The sequence below is a fragment of the Panthera leo genome, chromosome B2, assembly GCF_018350215.1.
Source record: "Panthera leo isolate Ple1 chromosome B2, P.leo_Ple1_pat1.1, whole genome shotgun sequence".
In the NCBI taxonomy this organism is placed as follows: domain Eukaryota; kingdom Metazoa; phylum Chordata; class Mammalia; order Carnivora; family Felidae; genus Panthera; species Panthera leo.
This window is the reverse complement of record NC_056683.1, coordinates 71,510,083-71,537,388: the sequence shown is the minus strand read 5'-3', so window position 1 is coordinate 71,537,388 and position 27,306 is coordinate 71,510,083. Positions and strand designations below refer to the sequence as shown.

Genomic DNA, 27,306 nt, shown 5'->3' with positions numbered 1-27,306 from the left:
TTACTAACAAGCATATTTGGTAAAGATAATTTTTCAGTAATACCAGTTTATGATAGATGCCATGAAAATATCCTTCAAATACTAGGAAAAGGAATCTATTCCAAATCAAAATAATGGCAAATAAACCATTCTAGGGTGAATAACAGTCTCAGTTTGCTGGGAACTGATGGTCATTCTGCTATATATAGAACTTTTCAGGGCTAACACCAGGGAAGTTCCAGTCTGGAAACCAAAGAGTCTCAACAAGCCTAGTATGTCCCAGTTTTCCTCTTCAGTCCAATTAAAGAAAACCATTAGTCAATCTGGTAAACTTTGTTTGGACAAGGATCATCCAATTCATGATCTTGTTCAAAAATCTCTAATGGTACTCTGATATCTACAAAAAAAAAAAATGTAAGCGTGGAATTCAGTTTACCTAGTTTTACCTTCTACTTCTGTATGACCTGTTATAGTTTTCTGCATAGACTATCTTTTGTTCCTAAAATATTTTATTCTTTTGTTTTCATTATTTCCTCCATCTGAAATACTCTATCATTGCCATTTCTTCCTATTTAAACCTAAATAGTTCTTCACCTTTCTTCTCCATAAAACATGTTCTTACCCTAAACCAAATAGTTCCTCACATTTCTCCTTCTTCTGAATTCTCACAGCATTTTATTTATGTGCTTCTCAATATGCCCTCTAAAATTCTACACAGCATTATATTTATCAGTCTGTCTCCCACACTGGATGGCAATCTCCTTGGGACTGTTTCATTCATTTATATCCCCTTAGAACATATCATACTACTCATATAGTAGAAAATCAAATGTCTGATAAAAAAGAGAATTATCATAAAGATACAGCTTGTGTTTTTTTCCAGAAAAGTATTTGTCAAGCCAACTGAAAAACCTAACTCAGCCCCAATGTACTTTCCCTCCACTCTTGCTTTTACACAGCTTTTAGCCAAATAAACTTCCACTGCTACAGAATTCAACACTTTTCATAGACTCTATATAATTCAATTGACATACAAGATAAAGGGACATATAGTCTTACATTGTAATTTGTAGATGGCTGGTCAACTTTCACAAGCACCAGAGTGCTATTCTTAATTAATAAAAGCCTATTTTGTCTCTCTTACCTTCTAATTTTGATAGAAGACTTGATTCAGTTTTATTCTTCAAGGTTACTGAATCTGTAATAAGTTCAGAACTCTTCTCATCCGACATCAGAGGTTCCTTGGAATGGATATTTTGAATAGACTACACGAAAAGAATAAGACATAAAAATAATAAAGTCTCATAAACAGTAATAGTACAAATTTGTCTTAGTGTTCAATAGACTAAAGTCTCATCTATGTGAAAAGATTGCTAAGAAAATTATCTACTATAATCAGATATAGACTCACAAACTGAGAAAAGATTAACTTCTTGAATTATTGACTAGAACAGTGGAACTGGCCATAACCATAAATTTGGCCAATGTGCTTTCAATGGACGTAATCAACTCATAAAATATAATCACTTAAAAAGAGAGGTTGAAAATTTGAATATAACATAAGACATGCCTCATTATTTTGTGACTATGATGGTATTTTATCCCCAAAATAACATTAGTGAAAATTAAGATTTGCATAAGTCTAAAACAGTAGTTATTCTAAAATCCAAAAAGTAAACTTCTTAAACAACTATGCACTATTCTCTAAGGTAGCTATGATCAGTTAAAATAATAAGCATAGACCATGAAAAAGATGAATTACAAAAAATATAAACTTGAAAAGACCCACATTGTGAGGCCAGGGGTTGAACTCAAGTACAATAAGAACAGTAGGAGACTAAAACTGTTTCCAGTCTTTGCATTTACAAAGACACATCACAATTTACTCTCATTGCTATATAAGATGTCCTGTCAGAACATATGATTAAACACACCAGCCAAGAAACAGAATTTGGGGGGAATGACTCCCCTAGCTATTCCCAAACCCAACTAGTCTGTTTAAATATAAGCATGATAAGTATTATGTCAAAGTTATCCCAGGAGATCATTGATCATTTCTCTACATGAAATGTACATGTTCCTCAACTTTGGAGGAACAGTTTAGGACTTCTGTACCACTTCCCACTAGTGGTCCTGTATCTCTTGGGGCTTCAGGAACACTGTTGGACCCCTTCCCCAGGAAAAACTCCATGGATCCTAGATCAGGAAACCTTGCTCCATATAAAGATTTAAAAATTAAGATACCTTTAAATTTCTCAATTCACTGGAATCATTTCCACTTGATTTAGATCCAGGTACAATCATATCTTGGCGTTCTGATCCAGAGGTCTGTCTGCTACCCACAAACCAAAATAGTTTTAATGCTTAATTTGAAATTAATCTTTTTAATGTGCTATTTTTTCCATTTTAAAATTGACTTCTTAACAATATATACACTTTTTAATTGGAAAGATCTCTTGAAAAATTATTTTTAAAAATAACATGATTGTAGTACAAATGTAATGAAGTTAGGTGCTGGGCAATGATGAAAAGGACAGATAAGTGGTAGGTGATTTTGTACTTCATAACGTAATAAGTAACAATTGGGGCTAAGTAGGAATGTGGTAAAGAAGGGGACAGCAGTATGTAGGTGAAACCACACTTAGAAATGCAAGCAGCTTAAGGAAAAGGACTAGAGTATAAACCTTTCCATAGGCCTCCACAGTGCCAACCACACAGTGTATCATGGCAAGCACCAAGAAAATGGCTGGTTTTGTTTTATTTTTATTTTTTTACAATGGGAGAAAGTCTCCTTTTATTATTCGGAGAGGTATTTAAAATGGAGACAAGAAAAAAGTCATCTCATAAGATTCTGGACAACCAAAATATGCTTAGTATCTATCTTTAGTCAAGTGCTAAGTATAACCAAATTTTAATTAAAGATGCCAACTAAAAACAATCAGGGGCGCCTGGGTGGCTTAGTCAGTTAAGCATCCAATGACTCTTGATTTCAGCTCAGGTCATGATCTCACAGTTCGTGGGTTTGAGCCCTGCATTGAGCTCTGCGCTGACAGCATGAGCCAGCTTGGGATTTTCTGTCTCCCTCTCTCTCTGCCCCTCACCCTCTCCTGCTTGTGCACACACGTGTGCTCACTCTCTTTCTCAAAAATGAATAAATAAACATTTTATAAATAAATAAATGATAAAAACAACCTGTTGTATTTCTGAAGTTTATTTGCAAAATGATTCTCTGGAATCCAAGGGGCTTTTTCTAATAGAAATAAGGTTACCAAGAATGGTTAGAGTTAAGAACAGACCAGAATAATTCCCTTAGCTAAGATGGAAAACTAGATTCCCGCTTCTTTTAAGGGGATAAATATCCAGGTTGAAGAAAGGAGAACACATTGGACGTGATGAACAATATTTCATCTCTACCTGCTCTGCCCCACCTCTTGATGCCCTGGGCTCTGTAGCAAATGAGTGAATTAATCATCTTTCCCACTGATAGTTATTCTTTTCCTTGAACTTGCTAGCAAAGAAATTGTTCCTAGACCTCCTTCCTCCCCTGCTATGAAGACTTTCACAAACATAAGAAACGGATTCTTACCAGAGAAACTACCCATAAGCGAGAAATGCCCAGATACTAGGAGTTTTTACCCCAAAGATGTCTGCATATATCTTTTAAGCTTAATATTGATTTAATATTTTTTCCTCCATGTTCCATAATTTGTTAATCATTCCTTTTTTTTTTTTTTAAGATTTTTACCTTTAAGTAATCTCTACACCTCACATGGGGCTCAAACTCACAACTCTTACCTAGATCAAGAGTCACATGTTCCACCAACAGAGCTAGCCAGGTGCCCCCATTTCTTTAATTTTTAATGAGTGAAAAGCAAAATAAAGTCACATTCCCCACTCATTCCTTTGTCCCTAACCTTTAATACTAAGTAAAAATACTTAATCATAATTACTATTATGCAATAAAAAACTGTGTGACCATCCTGTCATCAATCTTTAAGTATTGAAAACAAATTAAAAAATTAAAATTCAAACATACCTTTTTGTAAAACTTGGTACAACTGAATCATCTGTCTTCCCATAATCCGGGCTACTTAGAAGGTTAACTGGGACTCTTCCAAAAGGGCATGACTAGAAATGTTTTGAAAGATTAAGTAACCAACTAGGAAATAAGTATAGACCTCACCACTATCACTTTAATCAAGGTACATTAAAAATAACTTACCCGTTTAGCTTTCTTTGTTTGTTTCAAGGGATTTCGATGACCTATTTCTGCATCTTGAGGGGGCAAGTTTTCTCTATACAGGAAGAAAATACCCCAACTTTTAAAAGAATAATATTAATAGGAATTGCCATTAACTGCTAATGTTATTACTCTAACACTAAAGTACAGATGTAGATGTATAAATAACATAAATGTATGATGAACATTTAAAAAACAGATTCAGTTTCATTACCCATACAAAAACTTGGCTTTAGTAGTCTGTCCTCTGGAATCACAACTGATGTTCCTATTCTGTAAATGTCCAAGTGAATTGGGGAACGATTCTTGAGCAGTTAATATTGTAGATGCTATAAAAAAATTTAAATTGTAATTAAATTTATAAAGACATAAGAAATACACAAAAAGTAACCTCACAAATATGAATACTTAAAAAGATAATTCAGGGGCACCTCAGTGGCTCAGTCAGTTAAGAGTCTGACTTCAGCTCAGGTCACAATCTCGTGGTTCATGATTTTGAGCCCCACATCAAGCTCTATGCTTGATAGCTCAGAGCCTAGAGCCTGGAGCCTGCTTTGGATTCTGGGATTCTGTGTCCCCCTCTCTCCCTGCCCCTCCCCCATTGTACTTTCTCTCTCTCTCAAAAAAAAGAAAAAAAAAAAAAAAAAGATAATTCATAGTAAACATTTGTCCCCAAATAAGATATGCAGACATGAAGATGTTGTGAAGGTAATTCTCTAAGTATACATGTAATGGTTTCAAAATTACATAATTGTTTCCCCAGAATAAAGGTATATTCCTTATTTCTAAAAAGTCATTCTCTTGCTTAGACTGAATTTTTTAATTTACTAATGAGTTTGATTAGCAAAAAAAAAAAAAAAAATTCCAACATGGTTAATAAAGATTTTGGTACTTCTAAAAGCCCTACACCTCCTTTACATCTGAAATTTAATCTGAGATTTTGATCATTCTACACAGATGGTATTTTTCTTTAAAATGTTATCCTGAACTCTTTCTTGCCGGACAATCTACCACAGAAAAGTAGTAGTACACAGTAATACCCTTACCTGATAAACTCTTCTTTTCGTCCTCTGAAAGCAGCTGCTTTTTTTGAAGGTTTAAATTCCGAATGGCAATTTCTAGCATTTCCAGTGGTACTGCTCCACATTCTACAGCTTTATGAAGAAGTTGTTTACTTTTTTTGAAATTACCTAACAAAGTAAAAAAAATTTGTCATTTAAATGCAGCAATCTTCATTCCCCAGATACTTATTCCTCAGGACCTAGGGAAAAAATTTAAAAGGCTTAGGTAAAAATATTTATTCCAAGATTCACATACCTTATCTCATAAACAAATAAAAGCAATTTCTCTCTTTTGGTAAGAATTCTTGTCAAATAGCTTACTTATATAATAAGTAGTTAACATAATTATGCATTCGTTTTAGCAACACTGCCCATTTTCAGAAGTAAAAGGAATATAACAAAGCAGTATAAAGCGGGGGCAGCAAAAACTAAATAAAACAGAAACTTAGGGGATGTAGTAAAAGGAAAAACTAAGCTCTAGATGTTACTACAGTCCCAAGAGCATCAATCTGTTACAATGCAGTATAATAATCATTCATAACAACATTTAGTTATTAAGGATGACATATTTTGCTAAAGGGAATCCTCCATCAAAAGATTCATATTTTAAAAAATAGTAATAGGGACGCCTGGGTGGCTCAGTCGGTTGAGCGTCCGACTTCAGCTCAGGTCATAACCTCGCGGTTTGTGGGTTCCAGCCCCGTGAGGAGCTTTGTACTGACAGCTCAGAGGCTGGAGCCTGCTTCAGATTGTGTCTCCCTCTCTCTCTGTCCCCCCACCCCCCCACTCACACTATCTCTCTCTCCTTCAAAAATAAACAAACATTAAATAAATAAATAAATAAAGACTAGTCTTTAGCTATCAGACTTAGCTATGCCGCCCCCCAAATGTAAAATAACTGACACCACCATAATTATTTTTCTGACTACAGATAAACCACCAAATTTTCTTTCAATTGCCAACTTACTCAATATATTTTGTCTAGAATTTGATTTAAAATGTCAAATGTGTACATCATGTATCATATGGAATGTGTTATCAGCATTTCTGGGAGCAACTCAGCTATGCTACACACTTGGGCACTTAGGATTTATTTATTTTTTTTAATGTTTTTTTATTTGTTTTTGAGACAGAGAGAGACAGAGCATGAACGGGGGAGGGTCAGAGAGAGAGGGAGACACAGAATCCGAAGCAGGCTCCAGGCTCTGAGCTGTCAGCACAGAGCCCAATGTGGGGCTCAAACTCACGGACGGTGAGATAATGACCTGAGCCGAAGTCGGACGCTCAGCCGACTGAGCCACCCAGGCGCCCCATTGGGCACTTAGGATTTAAAAATGATTAGGAAATCTCTATCTTCTGACAGTTTACAAATTTTAAGAATTTAAACATATCTGATAGTGGCTAAGTATATGTTTATTCAGAGTAGTGGTATTTCACAATTTAAGCATTTTAGGGCAGCAAAAGAAGGTAGGCTTAGATAAAAACTAGTAATTAGGGAGCTTAATAAAGTAACAGACCCCTTTGAGAGTCTAATAAAAAAATACCAAATGTCCTCTAACCATACACACCAAACTGCACATAGAATTTCAGAGATGTGCATACTTCCTAAAAACCCATTCATAATCTTGTCCAAAATAACTGCAATTTTGACCTTGAGTGATAAGATTTTTTTACAGATAACAAAATTTGAGGTTTTCAATATTTGTGTGTTCTAAAGATACAAAACTTGTAGTTGCTATTGATAGGCTACAATACTTCAACAAATGCTTTAAGTAGAATGACAAAAAGAGAGAGAGGGTACTAAAGGCCTTGCCAAACTTCCTCGAACAAGCAAGGAGGAATCAATGTTCCTAGGCAGAAAAGGAATGGTTTTTTTAAAAGTCACCTGACAGTGCACAGGATAGATTAGAGGTGATTCAGATAACTAGGACTCAGAAATCATGTAAACACGTAAAAGTTAACGGTTTTCAAACCATTTCCTGAGCTATTACAGTGCTCTTCTCTAACCTCAATCCTGGGAAATACATGCCAGTGACTGAGCCCTGCTTTGGGCACTGTGATGGAAACTCTGGCTGAACCAAAACACTAGCGATAATGTGTGCATCACAGGTAACAAATGGGATTAGGGTTGGAGCAGAAACAAGACAGAGGGAAACAGTAACATGTGGCCAGAGGGCAGACTGAAGCCCTCATGGATCCAAAAGCCCCAGAAAATTAGAAAAAGAAAAGACTAAGGAATGGGCAGGCTAAAAATGCGAGGAAGACATTGCCATAGTTCTATCCAAAAACTCAAGACTATGAAGAATCAAAAGAACAAGAAATAAAGCTTCCACAGCAGTTTCCTTTTTTTTTTTTTTTTTTTTAATTAAAAAGAAGAACTACCAGTTAATGCTACAATTTTATTTTGGTGTATATATTTTAGTACTATGAAACCATAGTATAAGGAAAGCTTATCTAAGCACTAACTTAAGTATCTTATATGCTTCTCTCGCACAAATACTCAATGAAAAAGCCACTTTCCTTTAGACGCTTCCTGAATCTAATCAATGGCACAAACACGATGTTCACTTACATCTCTGGATTATCTGTTACAAGTAGAAAAGCTAGTATAAGAAACATTCTCTACATTTACACTTTGGTGGCATTCTTCCCCCATACTCTCACCTGATCAATTTTCATGCCTTTAGCCTCAAATTTTTACTTCATATGTATGATTTAATATTAGAATGTGAGTTACAGCACGAAGTTAACATTTTTCAAATTTGGACTTGACATTTTCAAATTACCTTGTGATAATTCAAATTGTGCAAAAGATATATGCACAAAAGCAAATTTCTTGCAGTTTGCTCTGGCCATCTGAAAGTAGTCCCGTGCATCATCTGGCTCTTGAATACTGTAAAAAAGATTTCAGAGTCAAATTTTAGAAAAAAGGGCACAGCTACCTAAGTTTGATAACTCCTTATTCAATTTTCTTTTTTTTTAACGTTTATTTATTTTTGAGCCAGAGAGAGACACAGCATGAACGGGGGAGGGGCAGAGAGAAAGGGAGACACAGAATCGGAAGCAGGCTCCAGGCTCTGAGCCATCAGCCCAGAGCCCGACGTGGGGCTCGAACTCGCCTACCACGAGATCGTGACCTGAGCTGAAGTCGGACGCTCAACCGACTGAGCCACCCAGGCGCCCCTCAATTTTCCAAAGGACATGGGATTCTGGTTTTTTTCTGTGTAAAATTAAATACTAATAAGTTAATTTTTAACATCTTTCTAGGCAGAGTCCAGAATACAAACTTTTGTGGAAATATATACATAGTAAACAGAGTTTACAATATTCATTTGCTCATTATAAACAGAAGGATTTGGTTAAAAAATACTAATTTTCTTACAATTAATACTAACAACATGTCTTTTATAATGTAGTTGTGTACTATGTAATGTAGTTAGTTAAACATAATTCAAAAGTGAATACTTACGCTTTTAATTCAGCAAATCTCACTTGAATTTGAGCAAAACTCTCATTTTGGCCATATTTATCTGGAGGAAGTGCTTCAATTGCTTGACTGTAACGACCAATTAATTTATTTAAAAGAGCATCATTCAGAGGGACACTGTTTTTCTCTAGTTTGAGCAACAAATTTAACCAGTCCTCCGGGTTGTTTGCCATCATCATAATTTGGTTGACAGTTCCCGAGTTATCTGAATTAGAGGAAGAAAATATGCCACAAGAAATGCCAAATTGCACTTTTTCTTCAAATTAAAGTTAGTAATTTATATTCTTAATATAAATATACATAAACTCCTTATTTTAAAAACCTTAACAATTCATATAAATGTAAGCAACATATTTCCTGCATATATGTCTTCATAAGAGTTTATTTTACTCCAAAAGTTACATATTCTGAAGGAAAGAAAAACTTTGGAAATAAGCTAGTTTTTTATAGCTTTTAAAAAACCATATGTAAGGGCACCTGGGTGGCTCAGTCAGTTAAGCGTCTGTTGATTTCAGCTCAGGTCATGATCTCACAGGTTTGTGAGACAGAGCCCTCATCATAGAGCAGGGCGTGCTTGGAATTCTCTCTCCCTCTCTCTCTACCCTTCCCCAACTTGCATGTGTTCTCTCTCTCTCAAAATAATAAACATTAAAAAAAGAAAACCCTATGTAGTCTAAAAAAATTTTATCTTGTAGCAGCATAATTCTATTTCATCCCCCTAACTACCCAAAGAAAACCTAAACCTCCCCAACTATCACCTATAACAACTTTGTCAGAAAATTCATCAATGACTTATTCGTTAAAAATTTTTAAACATATCACCTTATTCCTCCCAACATAATCTTTACAACTTCATCCATCCAACATTATCTCCATAGACTTCAAACTTACCTTTAATCCAATTAAATAAAATCAATTTATAAAAGATAAGTAACTGGTATGGTTATTTTCTTCTCCCTCCAAGTTACCCATATTTCTCCATAAAGATTGTAATTTATTTTCTTACTTTCTTTACTGTCAATTGTTTTAAAAAGACAAATTGAATTAATGTCAGTCTCCTGTTCAGGATATTTTAGTCATTACTAAATATTAAACACAGATTTCCCAGAGAAACTATCATTCTTTCTATAAGTTTTGGTTACCTTCAATAAGAGCTAAATCTATGCTTTTATAAACAAAATTACAGTTTCTGTTTTACTAAAACATAACTTTAACTCTGCTTTTTTATTTTAAATTTATTCTGGACTGGGGAACCTGGGTGGCTCAGTCAGTTAAGCGTCCAACTTCGGCTTAGGTCATGATCTCATACTTTCTGAGTTCGAGCCCTGAATCACACTCTGTGCTGACAGCTCAGAGCTTGGAGCCTGCTTCAGATTCTTTGTCTCCCTCTCTCTCTCCGCCCCTGCCATGCTCGCTCTCTCTCTCTCTCTCAAAAATAAACATTAAAAAAAAAATTTTTTTTTAATTTACTTTGGACTGATACTAATTTCACTTTCCATTTTTTACTTCCCTTCCATTGTTGTCCTAGCAAATTAGTTTACAAGATGTCTAAAAACCACTGTGTTTGTAAATGTATTCCCCATGCCTCTGAGTACCATTCTCCTTCTATTCAGAACTTAAATTGTATCTTTATATTGTTAGTGTTCACTTGATGACAAACATATTTTGCAATGCAGTGTAGTGGATGCATACTCTTCCCATCTATAAATCATGGTTTTAAGTATCTTTGATACTTATGATACTGTCTTATGTCCCAGTTACCCATATATGTTAAGTATTTACAAGTTTGGAGATCACCTGGGTGGCTCAGTCAGTTGCGCATCCAACTCTTGATCTCGGCTCAGGTCATAATCTGTTTGTGGGATCGAGCTCCGAGTTGGGCTCTGCACTGACAGCATGGAACCTGTCTGGGATTCTAATTCTCCCTCTCACCTTGCTCTTTCCCAGCTCACACGCACGCACACTCTTTCTCAAGATAAATGAACTTTAAAAAAAAAAAAAAAAAAAGTCTTGGAGCCCCTGACTATGTGGCTCAGTTAGTTAAGCCACCAACTGTTGATTTCAGCTCAGGTCATGATCTCACAGTTCATGAGATCAAGCCCCATGTTGGGTTCTGTGCTGACAGTGTTAAATAAACTTAAAAAAAAAAAAAAAAAAAAAGTATTTACATGTTTGAGTGAGCTAAGGATATTTAAAAAAAAAATTTTTTTTTCATGTTTATTTATTTTTGAGAGAGAGACAGAGCACAAGCTGGGGAGAGGCAGACAGAGGAGGGAGACACAGAATCCAAAGCAGGCTCCAGGCTCTGAGCTGTCAGCGCAGAGCCCAACATGGGGCTCAAAGTCACAATCCGCAAGATCATGACCTGAGCTGAAGTCTGATGCTTAACTGACTGAGGCACCCAGGCGCCCCATGACCGAAGGATTTTAAATAAAGACTCATCTTGGTGTTCACGCTTTGTTAACATTATTTAAATACATTTAATAAAGTATGGTGATACTCTCCTAAGATTTTGTTTAACACCAAAACGATCAGTTTCTAGGTTGTTTCAAGTGAATATGATCTGCCATCTTGACTAGACTTCAGGTTCTTCCATTTATTTTCAATCCTTCACTCATTTAATGGTCAGTATACATATAACAAACTTATCCAAAGGTCACTTTTCAAACAACCTCAACAGTGTGAAATATAGAAAGAGTTAGGCTTATAAGCTAACTTTTCATATTAAACTTTGGGCACATTCTACTCATTAATCATCCAATAAATATTTAAGTACATATTGCATGTCAGACAGCATTCCAAGCTCTATAGATATAACAAAACAGATAAAAATCATGCCCTCATGGAGCTCACATTCTAGTAGAAGAGACAGACAATAAACAAATTCATGAGTAAATTAGATACAAGATGATTAGTGCTATGGAGAAATATAATACAGAGAAGGAAGAGAGGTGTCACATGCCCACACCAGCAGGTTGCTATTTTAAATAGGTGGGTGAGGAAAGGCATCAATGAGAGGACCTTTGAACAGACCTGGAAAAGGAAAAGGTAGACAGTTATCTGGGGAGTGGCGTTTAAGGCAGAGAGCAAGAACAAAGGCATTGGGGTAGGATCTGGTCTAGTATATAGTAGAGACAGCAAGGAAGCCATTGTGGCTGGAACAGAGTGAACAAGGAAGAAAAGGACAAAAGGGGTAGTAATAGGAAGATTCTCCCCTATCAAAAATTGAGTGTTTGACTTTAAGTTTATACATAATTTCATTGCAATTGGTGAGATCTTCTCAGTTTACAGAAAAAAATGGAATGGAAAAAAAATGGCATATCTACTGCCGGCATGTGTATCAGCAGAAATAACAGCTGACAATAATGGAAGAGTTAAGAGCACACTGTAATAAATTATATTAAGTTTCCATTTTTAAGAAAGCAGAAAATTGTGGGAACGTTTCCAAACAGCAGGGTTAAATTATAAAGTGTCTGTAGTCTAACTGGTAAAGAACAATTACTGAGGAAATTACAATTGTGAATACACAAGGTTAACACTTCATTCCTTTACATTAGAGGGCACTCAAAGAAAAGGAACTCACCTGTAGTATCGGCAGAGACTTTATTCAAGCTTAGCTCATCAGTAAGGTCTTCATTTTTAAATTTATTTTTAATATCCCTCACTTTGTTCATTATAGAATCAATTGTCAATTCTCTGCCACTTAAATCTTCGGCCTCCATTTCTAAGGCATAAAAAAAGTAAACGTCATATCATTCCTTTTTACTAGCATTAAAGAAAAAAAAGATGTCTCAACTAGCCTTTTTTTTACCCAGAAGACTATAGCATTAGTTATACGAACACATCTAAACAGATTAATTAGAGTTATTTGTGAAGCTATGTGGATAAAAACAACAGCACATCCTTGTAATTTGTCCAGCAAGGTTTCCAATAGGCCACATATACCTTTTCTTCCCAAAAGAACTTCAACGAAGTCATTGCACAACACAGACGTTGCTACCCCTCCTTGCTTTCAAACTTTCCATTTTTCTTCCACAATTTCCTTTCACTCTTTTTCCAGAATTATTTTCTCTGGGCCATCTGCAAATTCACTTATTATTATTTTTTTAATGTGAGGGAATGCTTGCTTGGATTCTGGTAATGACATATAGACATAATATTTTTGGTAATGAAAATAACCATTCTTTTATTCACTCTCTGTATGCCAGTAAACCTGCACACTCAAAGTGCTTCCAAAGCAGAACATGTACAACATCATAACCCTTTACTGATAAATGGGATATCAGCAGTCTTGTTCTTATGCATGTCTGGCATAATTATGCTTTGCTATCTCAATCGTTCTAAAACCAAGAATCTACTGTATTCTTACACTACTGAGCACTTGCTCATCTGCATGGTGGTGATGGTGCAAAGTGTCTGCAGTCGTTCTTCCTATCAATCTCAGGTTTGTGATTCTCAAGGTTAATACCCAGTAACCCAGGGTAACTGATATCAATGCCGCTCCTGACCTCGAGTTTGACAATGAAAAGGGGTGATAAAGTAGGCAGCTAGATACCACTATTTGAAGTCAGGTTCGAAAGGTAACTGTCAGAAAGGGGCCACCATCTCCTCGCTCTCTTCTAAAAAACCAGACGAGAGGGCGTGCCTTTTGGGAGAGGATTTCCTGTCCCCCAAACTCTCCCCAGGTGCCACACCCGATGCACACACCCACCTCCGGCTTCCAGGGTCAACAAAACCTCTCTCACCACCCAGTGGATTGGCGGAAGCAGCGAGACTTCCCCTCCCCCTCCAGTTCGTTTAGCCGCGCCCCACGTCTCCTACCAGGCTCTGAGTCCTCCCTGCCTCGCCCTCACCACTCACCGACCCTCGCGCTAAACAGCCTACACACGGGCCGCTGCCGTTCCTCGGTGTGCCCCCAAGGAAGAACTCACCGCCAGAAAGCGGAGTTGGGAAGAAAAGATGGAACCCAAATCCCTCTCCGCAAACACGTTTGAATTTCCCCGCCGCTATCTTCGCGTCTGCTTATTGCTCAGTTCTCGTCACGTGAAAACGTCTTCTCTGATTGGCTTGCGTGCGTTGGCAATGCCCCGCCCCCAGTGATCCGCGGAGTGCGTCTTGGGAGTGTCTCACACTCTAACCCCGGGCGGGGCGCCTGCGGTAGCGAGGTGCTCGATTTCCATGCGCGTTCGGGAGGTGTTTTTGAGCTGGCTTTCTTGCACTTCCCTGTTTAACCAGGCCAAATTTTTGCCGGGGAGCGAACCACCTCTGGGCGGAGCTACTGATGAGAGGAAAATAGCGACGGGGACGTTGCTTGGGATCTAAAAGATGCCCTGTGAATCGGTCCATTCCGCCCCATTCCGCCCCTTTCCGCCTCACTGCCACGCGATTGTGTCCTTCACGCGCCTCACTGCCCGGCTTAGGGAGAAGATGGCAAGAAAGGGTCGTTCGCAGGGCTACTTTCAGCCCTGCGGCCAGCTCGAGAATCTCAGTGCTTATTGTCCTTGAGCTTCAACTAAACGCTTTTCCACTATCCTAAAATAAGTAACTCCGCACTTCCTCTTTAAGCCAACGCCTTCCTCTTTGTCAGAATTCCGCACAGAATTCACCAGCTGTCGGGATTGCTGCGTCTGAATTTGCGCGATCAGACAGACCCCTGCCTCCGAATTTGTCCCATTTAACAGTTCAGGTGCCTTCAGGGAAAGGGCACCTCCCTAGTAATCTACCCGTGCTAGGCCTCTGTGCTGAAGTGGGGTTGTGATCCAAGATAACACTTTTCTCTGCCAATGGGAGAGGTGTCTTTGTTGTACCAGCATTAGGACATACGCTGTATGGTCGAACAGGCTGGTTGATTTTGTGTGTGTGTAGAAACTAACTACAGCTGTCACGTAACGCCAAAGCTGTCCTTAGAATCCTCACATTCGCGGGTCTGCTGGCCACTTAGCCAGCAAGAAAGCCTTTCCTTGTTTAATGAATCTTTCCATATCTACTGGCTATGTGATTTCACTTCAGCTGAGCAAAATCATCCGTTGTAGCATGGTTGGCTAATTGTTACCTTTGCATCATTGCAAGGAATTTTTTAATTGCAAGGAATTGATTATTCCACCAATTCTTGTTGATCTCTTGGGACCTGATTTCAAAACTTGCATTTTCCTAAAAATACAGCTGCTGAATAACCTCACCCTAATACTTCTTTCTGTACACTTATTCCTTTCGTGATCTCTAGTCTTAATTTTTAAATATCAGCTATATGCTAAATGTATATGTCCAGCTGAACTCTGTTCCCTGAACTCCAGACTCCTGTATTCATTGCCTACTTAACATCTCCACTTAAATGTCTCACAGCCACCTAAGACTCAAAATTGCAAAACTGAGCCCCCGGTCTTCTCCTTTACCCCCCAAACCTGCTGCTTACAAAATCTCTGTAAAAGACAATCTCATTGTCCTAATTTTTAGGCCAAAATCATTGGCGTCATCCATGACCCCATATCCAATCTAAGAGCATATTGTGTTAGGTCCAACAAAGTACTCCTGGAATCCTACCACTTCTCCCCACCTTTACTGCTACCACCCTAGTCCATCACTCACCTGGATTTGTGCAATAGCTTCCTGGCTGATCTCCTTGCTTCTGCCTTTGCCACACTTCAATTTTTTTTCCAGCACAGCAAAATATTCTTAAATTACATCATATCACTCCTTTGTTCAAAACCCTTCAGAGCTGTCTCACTCAGAATAAAAGCCAAAGATCCTTACAGTGGTCTAGAGCTGCACTATTCAATATGGTAGCTGTTAGCTACATATATATGGCTATTGAACACTTGAAATGTGGCTAGTGCAGCTGAGGAACTGAATTTTTTAATTAATGAAACTAATTAAGTTTAAAAACTGATATTCAGTGCAATTATTAGAAGACTTTTAAGCATGTTTAGAACCTGAGTATGTGAATCTACTTGTTCACCTGTAAATCTTGTGAGATCTAAATGCAGATTAAGTACTTTCAACGAAAGTGCTTATATGTCGTAAGTATAAATACACACTGGGTTCTGAAGACTTATTATGAAAAAATAATGTAAAACATATTGTGGATAATGTAAAAAATATTGATCACTGTCTGAAGTGATATTTTTATATATTGTATTAAAATATATTATGAAAATTAGTATCCCTTGTAACAGACTAGAGGAGATTGACATGACAACTAAATGCAATATGGTATCATGAATTGGATCCTGGAACAGAAAGTGGACATTAATGGACAAACTGATGAAATCCAAATAATAACTGTGATTTAGTTAATAGTAATGTATCTGTGTTGGTGTCTTAATTTCAAGAAATATACCACGGTAATATAAAATATTAACAATAGGGAAATTGAGTGAAACCTATACACCAACTTTCTGGATTACACGTGCAACCTTTGTAAACCAAGATTTTTTCCAAAATAAAAAATTTATTGAAATTTAATTTCACCTGCTTCTTTTTAAATATGGCTAATGGAAAATTGACAATTACATATGTGGTTTACACTGTATTTCCATCAGTGGTCTAAAAAAAATCCTATAGTTTTACTTATCTGACCCACTTATTTAGCTTATTTATTTTCTGACTCTCCACCCCTTACCCACTAGAATGTAAACTCCATAAGTGCAGGAATTTTTGTCTACTTTGTTCATTACAGTATCCTTAGTGCTTAGAATGGTATCTGGTACATTGTAGACACTCAATAAATGCTAGCTAAATAATAACACAACCATTAGAGTGTTCCAGATTCCTATTTCTCCTACTATACTTGTAGACTTCTTGGGGACAGGAAAGTAACCATGTAAACTTCCTGTAAGTGCTTGAAGAACCTTTGTACTGTGTTCTACACAATTCTCAGCAACTATTCATTTACAGATTATCATAACAAGCTATTCAGAAATAAAAGTGGGTACCATTCTTGGCTAAATGTTTTACTGATTGTTTTCATGGGAGGCATGTAACAATGTACCATTTGGGGATGAATAATTCCACTGCAGTATTTATACATTTATGTATGAGGGTGTCTGTGGCTCTCCTACCTTACCCAGATTCAATGTTTCTGACTCACCTATCCAAATAAATTTTGATCCTTAACTGTTGTTCATCCATTGGAATCACAGACCAATGAGGAGCCACCTCCAAAGATGAGTGAAGAAATGAGGTTTTTCCAGTCAAGATAACATACCACAATCACTAGTTTGTCTGAAAACCAACTTCACCTGACAGTGAATAAACTTGTTTATTTTCAGAGTCAAGCCTTCCACAAAACAATACAATTCACCGAGAGGCTATGACTTTAAGATGCAAAGCTTCAGTTTTTTGTTGGGTTTTTTTTTTTTTGACACAAATAAAAGTTTGGACCACGTGACTTTGCCATTATCATCATGTCACTTTTCTGCTAATCTGATGATTTTCTGTTAGCACAGTTCCTTTTATTTGTTGTTTTAATGTTCATTGTTTACATTAGAGAGAGAGCACACGCGCATGAGTGGGAGAGGGGCAGAGAGAGAAGGAGACAGACTCAGAAGCAGGCTCCAGGTCCATGCTGTTAGCGCAGAGCCTGGCGACTTTTTTTTCTTTCAGTTATTGAAGTCATTGTTACATGAGTTCACTAAGTCCCAAACTTTGGTTCCAGAAACCGTTTCCCATAGTTGGATTTACTTTGTGCATGTGCAGAAGCTAAATTTCTAATCAATTGTAAGTTTTTACAGAACGTAGTCGGTTATGAACTGCTTTACAGTGATTTATTCTGGGATAAAAACTCATTAGTATACCTGATTTGGGTGCATATAGGAATGGTGTGAAGCTATAAGGACGGTGAGAACCTGTACAAATAACAGCAGGAAAGCTACATATCACAGAATGGACCAACCCTTTTCCAAAAGAAAAAGAAGAAAAAGGGGTGGGGGGGGGGCAAGGGCAGCCAACAAAGTGCTTCATGATTATGAAGAAAAATGGCAATGACAGTTTAGATAATGTTCTGACAGGGAAAACAGCAGTAACAGTTTAGGATCACTGCTTGAATATCAGGTACTATTTAGTTATCCAGGCAACAGGTCATGTTAACAAATCACAGAAGAAAAATAAGATTCCTATTTTTCTTTTTTCTCCATCATGGATAATAGTGTTCAAACTAACAACCTTAAAAACAAATATGGTCGGAACTCTTATCAGGTGAAGCTACATAAGAAAGGCATTTAGGGGTGCCTAGGTGGTTCAGTCGGTTAAGCATCAGGCTTCAGCTCAGGTCATTCTCCCATGCTTCATGCTTTATTCAAAATAAATGCTTTATTCAAAAATAAATGCTTTATTCAAGCATTTATTCCCATGCTTTATTCAAAAATAAATAAACGTTAAAAAAAATTAAAAAAAAAAACAAAAAAACCTAAGAGCCTATGCCATTTTGACAAGATCATAGTTAAACGTAGCAGCACCTTCCGTCTGTGGTTACTGTGAGCCACTATCTAGCTCCAAAGGGATCTCGCCAGCCTACAGGTGCATATAGCATAACTTGAAGACTACTCAGATCTCAGATATGATTACCCCTAGTTGCATAATGCTGGTTCTCAACCCCTAAGATGTTCCCTTTAGCATTTCTCAGAGTCATAAGTGATGTCTTACTTGTGATCAGAAACAAATCTAGCCTTACTAGATACCACATTTCTCCTCTGACGGCCACCACTTCTTTTCCAGATCCTGTTCCTCCAAGCATCTCCTTCTTCAGCAAACCCTGTTGCTACTCCACTGAGCACAAAGGATGTTACAACATGCTGCAGTTCCTAAAAGTTCGCAGAACTAAAATTTGGTGATCTGTGGCAAATTGGGGTTGTCTGTCTCCAACTTGTAACATTCAATCTGAGGGGTCAAAAACAATGCAGTACATATGTGTGTACACCTTCATGTTTTATGAAGTGTTCAGTAAATGTTCTTTCAGTTTTTACTTACAGTCCTCATTTGGCCTGGGACCCAGACATGAATGTATGGGACTGGGCTGAGAACAGATGTGACATTCACAAAGCTATAATCAAAATCTCTATTTAACTCTGTTGACTAAGGGTTTGATGCTGGGGAGTTCATTAGGTCTCCCTCCTTCCAACCTTAGGATGAATTCTTTTCCAGGTAACTATAGCCCCCTTTTAATTGGACTTCTGCCAGAGATCTCATAATTTACCCCAAATTCCGAGTAGTCCAAGCAGGAGACAAAACTCAAGAATTTTCCATAGGCTTTTCAGGCCCTGGGAAAGTAGGCTGCTCACAAATTTCCCAGACATGCTCAAACAGGTATAAACCTATGGGAGCTACACCCCAGATTTGCTATCCTGATGCACAAGAAGATCTTTAAATAAACTCAGCAGTGACAAGCTTTCATATCACATAAAGCCACCCACACTCTTGGTAAGAAAGCAGCCAGCAGCAACAGAGGCCACAGTCCGCAGCAAGAGCAATTTAAAGGCCACCAAAGGGAACACAAAAGCCAATCACACCAAAGGATATTCTATCAAGGGCAGGAAGGAATTTGGGCTTTCAAGAATTTTGCTGAAATTCTTCCATGATACTCCTCAAATTGGAAACACAGGTTACTTGTTACTATATACGTATATTGACTGGAAGGATATACACAGCATTAAAACAGTTGCTTTATTTGCATGATGGAATTATGGTGCTTTTTCAAAATAAAGTTTGGTTTTTGTATTTTGTTACTGTGTTTCCACAATTAAAGGGCCAAAGAATAAGTGAAGATTACTGTCATATATCTGTAAACCTAGGTATTCTAAGATCATCAACACAACAATAACTTCTTGTTCAAACCAGGAATTAATAATTAATTCTCTCTAATCCCTTGTTCAGTTCGTGAATGTGTATGCTAAAAGCCATAACATAGGAATTGCAGAATCGTAGTTCACAAATTCAAAAGTGCAAAACTATCATATTTGTTTATAATCTATAAATCACTTGAAATCCAACTCCATGTCCTATTCTTACAGGCTGGTGGGAAATTCAGCAACAATTGGGCTGTACCTGTGTCTCATGTATGACCAAGATTCTGGGAGGCTCCAGTCATCATCAATCATTTGCTCATAGTGATTACTGGAGAAGCGCTGGGACATTTTCAGGGAATCTGCTGCTTTGGTCCACATTCACGGCCTTGGAATCATGAGCAAGGCTTAAAGGATCTGTGCTGAAGATACAGCATTCTGTGTATCCCCAGACAGACACCAGGTCCTCTAGAAATCTTGCTACCTCTTGCCTCTGAGGCAAGAAAATACTAAGGGACTGGTCACCTATTTGGAATAAATAATTCCAAATAAGTCATAAACATGAATTACTACAGAACATTTATAACAACTAAAACACATATAATTAACTATGTAACACAGAGCTGTGACAATCAACATTATAAGCAGTGTTCTGAAATTCTAAAATAACTTATTTTAAATTATTATATCAGGCACAGAGTGGTTAAAGTCTTTTCTTATCTATCTATCCATCTATCTACCCATCCTATTTAAAATTATCTTCTAATTGAATTGCCTGGGAGGAGCCTGAATTAACTTATTACCTGAATACATAAAGTGACCAAGAGCTTTCCTCATTTAATAAAAGAATTTAATACGTTATTTTATTCTAATATTTGGGTGCCTGAAGTTTTCTTACATAATTAAATGCTACTATCTATTAGTGATAGGAGTAATGCCTTAATATTTTCATAACATTCTCTTTTATTTCAAATCTTAAGAAAGGATTTCATGGACTCTGAGCACACAGAATCAGTGAGGCATTTATCTAGGGTGAGGAAAAAGTCACCCACCCATAGCCTCTTGCACAACCATGTGTACGCAGGGTCTGATTAGAGTGCCACTTTGCGCCATGGACACCCGGGATAGTGACAGCAGTACCTGTCAGAGGCTCACTCCCTGATTTATCTGATAGGGCAAGATTGCACAGGGAGTGTCCAACAGCCGAACTAGTCTTGTCAGAGTGGAACCCACAGATGGTTCAAGGGTGAAGAAGAGAGCCACAAGAGTCCCTTTCTGTAAAAACACTCAAGATGAGAAAATTAGGAGACACCTTCCCCATCAACTGTAGATGAGTGCAGGAAGGAGAGACAGAAGAAAAGCAGACATTGGTAAATGGTAATTTTTTTTGACAACATAAGTATCTTATAGAAAATAAGTCATCTGACTTTTTTAAGTGAAAGAAGAGGGAAAGAGAAATAGGAATTCAAGGGGGAAATATAACACTCTTAGCAAAATTGATGAGGTTAAAAAAAATTAAGTTTCTTTGGAATAATACTTTAATAAAGTTTGGATATTTAATAATTGGTGATTTAGGGGCACCTGGGTGGCTTAGTTGGTTAAGTGTTCGACTTCAGGTCAGGTCATGATCTCATGGTTTGTGGGTTTGAGCCTGCGTCAGGCTGTGTGCTGACAGCTCAGAGCCTGGAGCCTGCTTCGGATTCTGTGTTTCCCTCACTCTCTGTCCCTCCCCCGCTCACGCTCTGCCTCTCCCTGTCTCTCAAAAATGAATAAACGTTAAAAAAAAATAATTGGTGATTTAGAGTTCTGAATTGTAGTCATTTGGGAAAAAATATATCCTACAATATAATCACATTAAATAAACTCATATCAATATGTAATGATAATAGCTATTATAGAAATCAGTCCCAATTCCTGAAGGAAATATCAAGAGTGAAACAAAAAATGATGTTTTCTGTTTGTAAATAACTTTACAGTTTTCAAAGTGTCTCATTTTGATCCTCATATCAGTTTATGAAAGAGGCATAACATATTTTTCATCATTTTTCAGGTAGGAGATTGAAGATTAGATCAGTTTAGTGACTTACCCTCGGTTATATGACTGGAAAATAGCAAAAGTAGGACTAGGACTCTGGATTCCCGCTTCCAAGTCCATTTTTACTCCTGCCGTAATGACCACTCATAATTCTACAGTTTTTGTTACTGAAAATAGTTACTAATTTTCAAAGTTGAGTAAAGCTTGTCCAGGGATAGATATAATTCATAGTTCTATTCATATTGGATTGATACATTTTGTGGTTGTCCCTTCTCATGTATTATTAAAATAATATGTGAATCAACTTAATAAACAACACCACTCACAATTTTCCTTTGTGTTCTCCAAGAACCTTACTCTTCAATCATAGCTTAGTTGGCAGACGGCTGAGTGTTCCATTTGAAGAACATCCCTTCCTCCTACTCCACCCTTTGACCCAGTTTCTACCAAAGTTGGCACCACGGCCATGATATTGCATATATTTCAGAAATTCTGAATTGGCTTTAAACCTGTCTCAGCAATTGCCAACCAGGCTATTTAACTTAGTCTGGAAAAGGCAAAAGTAGGAAGACACATATGCAAAAACATCATTAGGTTTATTCTCTTCCCCACCAATTTCTTAGATTCACCCCTTCCATCTAGGCCCAGGCGTAAATGTGCAGATGAGTTAGGCTGGACACCCTATTTGGGTCACAAAGACCTTGAGAAGGCCAAACGAATGTTCTCAGCTCTAAAGCTTCCCCAGAAACCATGGAAGCTTCACATGATGTGGTTCCATGGAGAAAATCATGCTTACTTAGAAATTCTTGGTTACCCTGGGATGATCAGAAAAGGTCCACCCCTAACATTTGCGAGCTCCACAGCAAGAGTACAAATAGAGGTCCACATGACCATATATCTAAATACTTAAATGTTATATATAGGTCAGGCTAACAAGTTATAAGATGAAATATGTTCTCTCCTCCTACTGAAACAGCAGTACACTCATAATAACAAAAATAAAATACATGTTTAAAGCTATGGTTGGTGTTACTGACAGTTGGCAAAACATAAAAGACATTTGAGTTTAATTATTACACTACCTTTTAGGGATTTTTTTTGTTGATGGGTCATAGATGTTTATATTAATAATAACATAAAGATATATAATTTATAAATCATTTATAAGTTAATTCATTCCATACATTTATTTTTCTTACTTTCATTAGAAAAAGGTAACTCACTATATTACTCTAATTAAGATTTTTACATTATTTGTGTTCTATTGACAGTAAAGAGCGAGAAGATTAAAAATTAGTTGCAACTATATTGAGTACAAAATTTGAATATATTTTCAGCAAAATTAAAATAGATATAAAAATTATGATTATGTTACATATATTTTCCTAAAAAGTCATCTTCTTCTAAAATATTCAAATTATATATATTAAAATTAAGTCAAAATACAAATTATGATCAATGCATATGAAAAATTTTAATCAAGTTTATTAAATTAAGTTGATTTTTTTTTTAACGTTTTATTTATTTTTGAGACAGAGAGAGACAGAGCATGAACGGGGGAGGGGCAGAGAGAGAGGGAGACACAGAATCGGAAGCAGGCTCCAGGATCTGAGCCATCAGCCCAGAGCCCGGCGCGGGGATCGAACTCACGGACCGCGAGATCGTGACCTGAGCTGAAGTCGGCCGCTTAACCGACTGAGCCACCCAGGCGCCCCTAAGTTGATTTTTTAAATCATCTTTAAACATTAATTAAATCTTATTAAACATTTTTATAAAAATAAAACTATCCATTCATGGACCTTGAGGGCTTTATGCTAAATGAAATAGGTCAGACAGAGGAAAACAAATACTGTATTATCTCACTTATATGTGAAATGTTAAAACAAAACAGAAACCCTAAACCCCAAACTCATAGATACAGAGAACAGACTGATGGTTGCAGGAGGTAGGGGAAGAGGGGTGGAAAAAATAGGTAAATGTGATCAAAAGGTATAAACTTCTACTTAAAAAATAAGTTCTGGGGATGCAATTGTACAGTATAGTGACTACAGTTAATAATACTATATTGAATATTTAAAAGTTGCTAAGAGAGTAGATCTTAAAAGTTCTCTTCATAAAAAAAAAAAATGTATAAGTATGTATGATGACAATTGTTAACCCTGAAAGTAATATGTTGTATTTCAGTTATATCTCAATTAAAACAAAAACAAAGCTATTTACGATACTAGCATTGCATATCCATTTAATTGTTAATAAAGAATCAGTATCACATTTTATAAATATTATGTCTAGATTAGCACCATCCAATAGAAATATTGTGCAAGCTATGTGCATAACTTCTACTTTTTTACATTAAAAAATTTAGAAATGAAAAGTAAATATTTAAAGTAATTAAAATTAATTTTAATAATGTATATTATTTAATTGAACATATTAAAATATTATTCCAACATGTAATCAATATAATAACAATTAATGAAGCTTTTTATATTCTTCTTTTCACATTGAATGTTCAAAATTCAATGTCTATGTTACACTTACAGCACTTCTCTGTTGGAGTAGCTACATTTCAGGTGCCCCAACAACCTCATGTGGTTAAGGCTACCATATTGGACAGCCATGTGTGCTGTTACAAATACCATATTAATTGGTGAGGGTCTTCTGACCCATACACTGAAACACAAAGAGAAGCAAGCAAATGGATGTTCCACACTACTGGGAATGATGTTAAGAGAAAGAACTTGACTAGTTAATTAGTCTTTCTCTAATCTAAGCACTTCTACCACTAACAGTCCTCTGAAGCAATGTCCGTTTCTGCTGTTGGCCATGGCACAACCCACGAACTCTCATGGGTGCAGGTGCCTTTTGTTTCCAAGGTCCTAGCATAAGAGGTTTGGGGAAGCATTTCCTTGGGGTGTGAATGGAGTGAGAAACAAGAGTGGATGTTTAGGGTTACAAATAACACTGTGCAAAGCCAAGCACTAGAGGAGTAACAGAGATAGAATGTGTTTATTAATAACCATTTCTTGGTGTGTTTTGTAAAAATTGGGGTTCAGGAGAGGGGCTGCTCTTGCTCTGGTATGAGGGGGGTATTGGATCAGGGTAGCCCTAGAGCTAGCCGGGCTTCCTGGGGCTACAGCAGAATAGGAAGGGACAGAGACAGGCCAGTCCTCGCAGGACTATGCTAGACAGGGACTGTGAATCCAGGATCACACCAGTTTCTCAGTGTTGAGTTATTGAAGTCTTCAGCATAAAGATATTCACTGGTACATATTTTCCCCTTTGTTGGGCTTTTTGAAGCATTGGTTCCAATATCAAGGTTAAATTTGGAAAAAAAAGAAAGAAAGAAAAGCAAGGAATGAAAGAGGGAGATACCTTCTGACAGATACATAACAAATAATGACTGATCCAACCTCCCTCACCACCCTCCCATCTCTCAAACACACAGATATAGCCCTTATCATATAACACAAACATGAAATTCCAAGGCAAGAAGTATTGCATTGTATTGTTTTTATGCTTTTATTTTAAAAGTATATATGATAAAATATATGAGAGGACACAGAATCTCCCAGAAATACATGCTGCCAATATATTTTGCTAAAACTGACTCCCAAGAGTTTCATCTGCATTTCATTTTATAACTGACACTGACAGCTTCCCTGAAAGCCTTGTGAAGAGGAGCCTGCTTGCCCCTTTAGAGAGATGGTACCATGTAGTGTTGCATACATGATAGTCTTTGCAGTGCCTCACCTCAGAAGATACATGCCATCACTTTGTCCCTTATTGGTCATATTACCTTGACTATGTCATTAAGATACTATCTGCCAATTACCCATTGTAAAACTTCCTTCGCCCCTTTGTAATTAATGTGAGCTGTGTTAAGTGATGTTTCAGGTTATATGACTATCCTGCATCTATTGATAGTTCTAGCCAGAATCAACTATTATTACAGCTGCTGAAAAATCGTGGCTTTTCTACTCTTATTATTCCTTCTATATTTACTGGTGAGCATTTGTGTCAAAAGATACAAAAATGTCCCTCATTTATGTTCATTTTATGGAAGTTGTAGGAATTTTACTATGCTACCTCTGATGTAAGCTCCTTCCACTCATATCTTATCATTATTATAGTAATTCAATTAAAAGACTATGGAATAAGAAGTGCTATTTTGGGAATACCCAAACGGTAAGGATGGTGGTATTAGCTTCTTCTTTTCTTATTACTCACCAGCAGTGTTACAGGATACATGCCATTCTTGCTGCATAATATCAAAGAGAACAGATGCTGTAAATTCATACTCAGGCAGGACATAGAAAGGATCGTTCAGAATGTGTACATGACAAGAAATCATTGCTTGGTTCTAGATGTTCTGCTGTCACAGCGTTTTGGTTTTTTGCCTTCCTCTTCTTTTTGACTTTGTTTATATTCAGCTTTACTCTTTTGCCCCACATTCCTACTCAGAAGAAATGTCTGCTCATTTACATTTGTAATGCTACAAAACTTTGAATAAAATGCTTAAGTATCAATTATAGTGAATAGAGATTTTTATAAATATTCATCACACACTATAATCTACTATTTCCTAGCGAGCAAATTAGTAAAGCTCAGTGCATTGTAAATAACAATCTTCACGGTACTTTGGTTTTATTTATTTTTGTCAAATGATTATTAGGAGAGTGGAGACTGGCACTGGTAATTACAGAAAGAGATAGGATGCCCAGGGTGCACATGTGTAGGTGCCTGACTGTTATTCCCACCCCTATCCTCAATCCTGCCAAGTTACAAGACTGAAAGAGATTATGATACATTGCTTTAGTCTATATTTTCTTTTTTTTAAATGTTCAATTATTTATTTTGAGAGGGGAGGGGCAGAGAGAAGGAGAGAAAGAATCCCAAGCAGGTTCCGTGCTGTCAGCGTGGAGCCAAGTGGGGGGGGGGGGGGGAGCTCAGTCTCACAAACCATGAGATCATGACCTGAGCCATAATTAAGAGTTGGATACTTAACCAGCTGAGCCACCCAGCATTCCTAATCTATATTTTCTAGGTAAGTCTATTATAACTACTTGTCCATCCACCCATCCATTTATCCATCCATCCATCCATCCATCCATCCAACATTTGCCATCTATATTGAACATCTAGTCACTGTCAGGCACTGTTCATAGCATCACAAATATAGAGATGAATAGGACATAGTCCCTACTCTTAAATAACTCCTATTACTATATAGGAATCAATCTACCTCTAAGGCCTTCTTTCTTTTCTGTACAGTAATTTCCTTGCAAATGTGAATACCTACTGTGTTTCTCTCCTCCATGCTGATGCAGATAAAGCCTACTTTTGAGGACTGTTATCCACATCGGCTTCATCTAGGAAGCTAAAAATCACTGCACAACAACTCTAGAGTTGTCCTTTTAAGACAACTTGTTAGGAAAACTGTATATTTCTCTCACCTCCTATGAATTACTGAAAAGAAAACATGATAGAGAAAGAAGGGATGGAAGTATTTGTCATGAAGGGACAGATAAAAATCCTAAAGAAAACTTAAGTTCTCCTTTCCCAATATATCCCTCAATAACTCTATGAGAGAGAAGAGAATATCCAATAAAATATTAGAGAATATAATTCATGCTATTCTTTTTAAGAACAATAAAAATAATTAAAAATTCCAAGTTATCTAGGGTGTGGGGTGCCTGGGTGGCTTAGTTGGTTAAGTAACTGACTCT

At 37.0% G+C, this 27,306-nt stretch overlaps 1 protein-coding gene across 8 annotated transcripts in view; it reads right to left on the bottom strand.

The window, feature by feature from the left end:
* Positions 1-22,021, bottom strand: part of TTK (TTK protein kinase) — a 47,211-nt gene extending 25,190 nt beyond the window's left edge. The window contains exons 1-11 of one of the 8 annotated variants that reach the window (XM_042939221.1): positions 13,699-13,715; positions 12,713-12,847; positions 12,351-12,491; positions 8,750-8,972; positions 8,067-8,173; positions 5,266-5,409; positions 4,434-4,548; positions 4,202-4,274; positions 4,016-4,107; positions 2,224-2,314; positions 1,124-1,244 (exon numbers count right to left, since the gene is read on the bottom strand). In XM_042939221.1, the coding sequence (XP_042795155.1) occupies positions 1,124-1,244; positions 2,224-2,314; positions 4,016-4,107; positions 4,202-4,274; positions 4,434-4,548; positions 5,266-5,409; positions 8,067-8,173; positions 8,750-8,972; positions 12,351-12,489 (1,105 nt within the window). In that variant the 5' untranslated portion in view covers positions 12,490-12,491; positions 12,713-12,847; positions 13,699-13,715. Of the gene's footprint in view, positions 1-1,123; positions 1,245-2,223; positions 2,315-4,015; positions 4,108-4,201; positions 4,275-4,433; positions 4,549-5,265; positions 5,410-8,066; positions 8,174-8,749; positions 8,973-12,350; positions 12,492-12,712; positions 12,848-13,478; positions 13,543-13,627; positions 13,802-21,903 lie in introns of those variants that run through there. The other 7 variants (XM_042939223.1, XM_042939227.1, XM_042939228.1 and 4 more) reach the window with 7 other exon arrangements.
* Positions 22,022-27,306: the final 5,285 nt, after the last annotated feature.